General features: G+C 42.4%; 1 protein-coding gene across 1 annotated transcript in view; it reads left to right on the forward strand.

Annotated features, from left to right (window-relative positions):
- Nme5 (NME/NM23 family member 5) overlaps positions 1-6,109 on the forward strand; it is a 12,710-nt gene that overhangs the window by 3,608 nt on the left and 2,993 nt on the right. Inside the window, exons 3-5 of the mRNA XM_013020351.1 lie at positions 2,619-2,824; positions 3,583-3,683; positions 5,952-6,070. Coding sequence (XP_012875805.1) covers positions 2,619-2,824; positions 3,583-3,683; positions 5,952-6,070 — 426 coding nt within the window. The remainder of the gene's footprint in view (positions 1-2,618; positions 2,825-3,582; positions 3,684-5,951; positions 6,071-6,109) is intronic.

Here is a 6,109-nt window from a genome sequence, read left to right on the forward strand (position 1 = left end):
AAGTGGTAGAGCGCTAGCCTTGAGCTGAAGAGCTGAGGGACAGCGCCCAGGCCCAGAGTTCAGGCCCCATGACCAGACCAAAAAAAAAAATTTTTTTTTTCATGGAATTTTGTGCCTAGGCTGGTTTTGAACTGTGATTCTCAGATCTAAGCCTTCTGAGTAGCTAGGATTACAGATGTGATCTCCCAGGACCTGGCTTAATCATCCCCCCTTTTTTTTTTTTTTTGTCTGCCGTAGGGCTTGAACTCTGGGCTTAGGGCACTGTCCCTGCGCTCTTCAGCTCAAGGCCAGCGCTCCACCACTTGAGCCACAGCACCACTTCCTAGTGGTTTATTGGAGATAAGAGGCTCTCCGACATTCCTGCCCAGGCTGGCTTTGAACTGCGATCCTCAGATCTCAGCCTCCTGAGTAGCTAGGATTATAGGCGTGAGCTGCTGGCACCCGGCTTAATCATCCCTTTTTATATTCCCCTTATTTAAATTTCTTAAATATATTTGTACAATATAATTTTGCCTCTTTAGTGTTTTAGAAATAGAATACTTCAGCCTGGCACTGGTGGTTCATGCCTGTAATCCTAGCTCAGGAGGCTGAGATTTGAATATTATGGTTCAAAACCAGGCTGGGCAGGAAAGTCCGTGAGACTCTTATCTCCAGTTAAGCAACAGAAAACTGGAAGTGGCACTGTGGCTCAAGTGGTAGAACACTAACCTTGAGCTGAAGAGCGTAGGGACAGTGCCCTAAGCTCAGAGTTCAAGCCCCATGAATGACAAAAATAAATAAATAAATAATGGAATACTTCAACTGTAAGTGTGGCTCAAGTTGGTAGATAATGATTTTTAAGATAGTGGCAAAAAAAAATAGGCTGAACAAATGGATAATCAGCCCGGCATCAGTGGCTCAGGCCTGTAATCCTAGCTATTTAGGAGGCTGAGATTGGAGGACTGCAGTTCAAAGACAGCCCAGGCAGGAGAGTTGGTGAGACTCTTTTTTTTTGGTCAGTCCTGGGTCTTGAACTCTGCAGGAAACTATATGAGACTTATCTCCAGTTAACCACCAAAAAAGCTGGAAGTTGCTGGACACTGGAAACTCAGGCCTATAATCCTAGTTACTCAGAAAGGCTAAGATCTGAGGATTGCGATTCAAAGTCAGCTGAGGCTGGAAAGTCCATGAGACTCTAATTAACCACCAGAAAATGGGAAGTGGCTTTGTACTCAAGTGGTAAAGTGCTTGCCTTGAGCTAAAGAACTCAGGGACAGAGCCCAGGCCCAAAGTTCAAGCTCTACGACTGGGAAGAAGGAAAAAAAAGCTGGAAGTGTGGAAGTGGAGCTGTGGCTCAAGTTAGGATGCTAGTCTTTTGTAATAAAGTTGAGAGATAGCTCCTGGCCCTGAGTTCAAGCCCCAGAACCAGCATAAAAAAAAAAATCTGAGCCGGGCGCTGGTGGCTCACGCCTGTAATCCTAGCTACTCAGGAGGCTGAGATCTGAGGATCGCGGTTCAAAGCCAGCCCAGGCAGGAAAGTCTGTGAGACTTTTTTTTTTTCCAAGTTGAATGCTTTGGAATTTATTTTAGTATAAGAAGGAGAGAAACATTTCCTGCTTTCCACAAGGGAAATGTGAATTAATGACTCAAAATCTGATTTCAAAGATCTCACTTGTATCCTTTATATTTTCTGACCTGGGAGAAGGCATGTTATCATGCCATTTAACAACTCCTAGCCCTTAGATAATGGCTCTGGATGAGTAAGATGGAAATTTTTTTTTATTATTGTGAAAATACTGTACAGAGGGGTCACAATTACATCGGCAAGATAATGAGTACATTTCTTATCAAGCATTGTAGCCTCCTCCTTTGTTTTCTCTTCCCATCCCTTCCCATCCTCCCCCTGCCCCCCCACCCAATCCTCTTCCCCCCCATCCTCCTCCCCCCCCACCAAAGTTATAAAGTTCATTTTCAACATAACAACTTGTACATCTCATTGTTGCAATAGGTACCCCTGTATCCCTATTTAAATGATTCTGTGAGACTTATCTCCAATAAGTCACTAGAAAATGAAGTGGTGCTGTGGCTCAAGCAGTAGAGCACTCGCCTTGAGCTGAAGAGCACAGGGATAGCGCCCAAGCCCAGAGTTCAAGCCCCATGACCGAAAAAAAAAAGAATCTCATGGACTTTCCTGCCCAGACTGGCTTTGAACCATGATCCTCACATCTCAGCCTCCTGAGTAGCTAGGATTACAGGTGTGAGCCACCGGCACATTTTCTTAAGTAGGTTAACTAATTCCTATTATTATTTCAACATATCTTCATAATGAAAAGATAACCGAATTTGTTATCAGGCTGGTGGTAATTCAAGTTATTAATGATTTCATGGGTTGGGTGCTGTAATACTAGTTATTTAGGAAGCTGAGATCTGAGTCAGATCATGGTTCAAAGCCAGCCAGGCAGAAAAGTCACTGAAACTCTTATTAAGCAGCAAAAACAAAGGTATAGACCCCAGGTCCTGAGTTAAGGCTCCAGTACTGGCACTAAAAAAAATAATAAATTAATAATTTCATGGTGGTTTATTGAACTGTCACTTTAAGTGCTTTTGTTGACTTTGTTTTTTGTTTTTGTTTTTAATAGAGAAGAAAACTACATCTCAGCCCTGAACACTGTAGTAACTTTTATGTGGAACAGTATGGGAAAATGTTTTTCCCAAATTTAACAGCTTACATGAGTTCTGGACCACTTGTTGCTATGATACTAGCAAGATATAATGCCATTTCTTACTGGAAAGAACTTTTGGGACCAGCTAATAGTTTGATAGCTAAAGAGTTACACCCAGACAGGTAATTTTCTTGGGGTGGAGAGATGGAAACTATGTGTGAAAATGGAAAACAAAACAACTCTGAAAATTTTTTTATTTTTAATTTTTTAAATTTTTTTGGTCAGTGGTGGGGCCTGAACTCTGGGCCTGGGCGCTGTCCCTCAGCTCAAGGCTAGCACTCCACCACTTGAACCACAGCGCCACTTCTGGCTTTTTCTGCTTATTTGGTGCTGAGGAATCCAAGCCAGGGCTGGCTCAAGTGGTAGAGCGCTTGTCTTTTTTTTTGGGGGGGGGGTCCAGTCGTGGGCTGAACTCTGGGCCTGGGCGCTGTCCCTCAGCTCTTCCGCTCAAGGCTAGTGCTCTACCACTTGAGCCACAGCGCACTTCTGGCTTTTTTCTTTTTGCTTATGTGGTGCTGAGGAATTGAACCCAGGGCCTCAAGCATGCAAGGCAAGCGCTCTATCACTGAGCCACCTTCCCAGCCCCTAGCGCTTGTCTTGAGCTGAGGAGCTGAGGGACAGTGCCCAGGCCCAGAGTTCAAGCCCCACAACTGACAGAAAATAAAAACAAACAAAAAACAATAAACCTATTGAAATTGAAGGAGAGATTGGGTGATGATGGGGGGGGGGCGGGAGAGATTGATTGAAATACACACTGTATACATGTGGAAATGTCACAGTCAAATACAGTAATATTTTTATAAAATTTCTAAATGGAATACTTTCATATGAAATAAGGGAAGGATATTAGAGTAAATAATCATCTCTAATTTACTTTTAGTTTAAGGGCAATTTATGGCACAGATGACTTAAGGAATGCACTTCATGGGAGTAATGACTTTGCTGCTGCAGAAAGGGAAATTCGTTTTATGTTTCCTGAAGGTGAGTTATAGACAACTAATTTCTCAACTTTATCTCTTAATTGTTTACTTTTTTGGTGCCAGTCCTGGCTTTGAACTCAAGACCCTGAGTGGTCTACCACTTGAGCTATAGCTTCACTTCCAGATTTTTTGATGATTAATTGGAGATAAGAGTCTCTCTCACAGACATTCCTGTCCCTGTTGGCTTTGAACTGAGGTTCTCAGATCTCAGTCTCCTGAGTAGCTAGGATTAGAAGTGTGATCTACCTGGGCCCAACTTGTTTACTTTTCTTTTTTTGGAAGATGTGGGCTGAGAAGCAAGATAAGAATTTTTCTTCAATGTATTTTATCATATTTTCATGTGGTATTTATGCAGAAACTTGAAGTCATGGGTGAAAATTTCCAAGTTTCCCTTATAAATATATTCGCCAATGGCTCACATCTGTAATCCTAGCTCATGAGAATCTCATTTTGAAAACAGCCTGTGAGACTCTGATCTCCAATTAGCACCAAAATGCCAGAACTGGAGCTGTGACTGAAATATAGAGTGCCAGCACAAAAGGGACATCTGTGTTTAAGCCCCATGACCAGCATAAAATAAGAAATATATGTGTCCCATAGGAAAATTTTGGAGAATTTATCTTCTTTCTTTCTTTGTTTTTTGTCAGCTGTGGGGTTTGAACTCAGGTTCTGGGCACTGTCTCTGAGCTCTTTTGCTCAAGGCTAGCACTCTACCCACTTTGAGCCACAGTGTCACTTCCAGATTTTGAGTAGTTAATGGAGATAAGAGACTTTTCTGCCCAGGCTGGCTTCGAACCATGATTCTTGAATCTCAGCCTTCTGAGTAACTAGGATTACAAGCATGAGCTACAGGTGCCTGGCTCTTCTTTTTTTGTTGTTGTTAGGTATATGTAAAATTGTTCTTCTATATTGTAATTGTGTGTGTGTGTGTGTGGTATTAGGGTTTGAACCCAGGGCTTTGTGCTTATTCAGCTGGCCGCAACTCCAGCCTGGCTTTTTGCTGGGTATTTTGGAGACACAGACTCTTGTGTCCCAGCTAGCTTCTGAGGCCCTCCAGGACTCTGCTTCTGTGAGAGCCACTGGTGCCTGACTAAAATGTATTTTATTATGTGTAATAAAATGAATTTTATTATGTGTAACTAATACCTCCATAAGAGGGTTTGTGTGTGTGTGTGTGTGTGTGTGTGAGAGAGAGAGTACGCACGCCAGTTCTGGGGCTTGAACTCAGGGCCTAGGTGCTGTTCCTGAACTTTTGTGCTCAAGGCTAGCACTCTTACCACTTGAGCTATATAGCTCCATTTCCAGCTTTTTAGTGATAATTAACATCTTGCTGACTTTCCTGCCAGGCCTGGCTTTGAACCATAATCTGCAGATCTCAGCCTCTTTAGTTGCTAGGATTATAGGTATGTGCCACCAGTGCCTAGCCTTAATGAATTTTTTTTTTTTTGTCAGTCATGGGGCTTGAACTCTGGGCCTGGACGCTGTCCCTCACGGTCTTTCCTGCCCGGGCTGGCTTTGAACCGCGATTCTCAGATCTCAGCCTCCTGAGTAGCTAGGATTACAGGCATGAGCCACCGGCGCCCGGCCCTTAATGAATTTTTAAAAAATATATAAAACATATATGTTTATATGTATATATTTATGCTTAAATATAAAACATATATATAAATATATAAAAATGAGTGCTTCTCGGGCTGGGAAGGTGGCTCAGTGGTAGAGCGCTTGCCTTGCATGCTCAAGACCCTGGGTTCGATTCCTCAGCACCACATAAGCAAGCAGAAAAAAGCCGGAAGTGGCGCTGTGGCTCAAGTGGTAGAGCGTTAGCCTTGAGCTGAAGAGCTGAGGGACAGCGCCCAGGCCCAGAGTTCAGGCCCCACGACCGGACCCAAAAAAAAAAAAAAAAAATGAGTGCTTCTCATGGTATTAGAAATTCTTTTTAGCTAGGTATCTAGTTATTCAGGAAGTAGAGATCTGAGGATCACAGTTTGAAGCCAGCACTAGCATAGAAACTTGAGATACTCTTTATCTCCAATTAACCACCAAAAAACACAGAAATGGAGCTGTGGGTCAAATGGTAGAGTATTCAGCTTGAACAGAAAAGCCCAGGACAAGACAGCACCAGGCACTGAGTTGAATCCCCAGGACTAGCACCAATAAAACAGAAAGAGAGAGTGGGGGAGGAGAGATTCTTTAATATTTGTATAATGTTTTAACATTTTTTAGTGTCAGTTTAATCACTTTTTTAAAGAGAATATGTTTATAATTTCAGTGATTATTGAGCCCATTCCAGTTGGACAAGTTGCTAAGGACTATTTAAATTTATATGTAACACCAACTCTGCTTGAAGGACTCACAGAACTTTGCAAGCAAAAACCAGAGGATCCTTTTGTAAGTATTCTTTTTATTGACATTAAAGAATATTGCTTT

The sequence above is a fragment of the Dipodomys ordii genome, unplaced genomic scaffold, assembly GCF_000151885.1.
Source record: "Dipodomys ordii isolate 6190 unplaced genomic scaffold, Dord_2.0 Scaffold50, whole genome shotgun sequence".
NCBI classification, from domain to species: Eukaryota; Metazoa; Chordata; class Mammalia; order Rodentia; family Heteromyidae; genus Dipodomys; species Dipodomys ordii.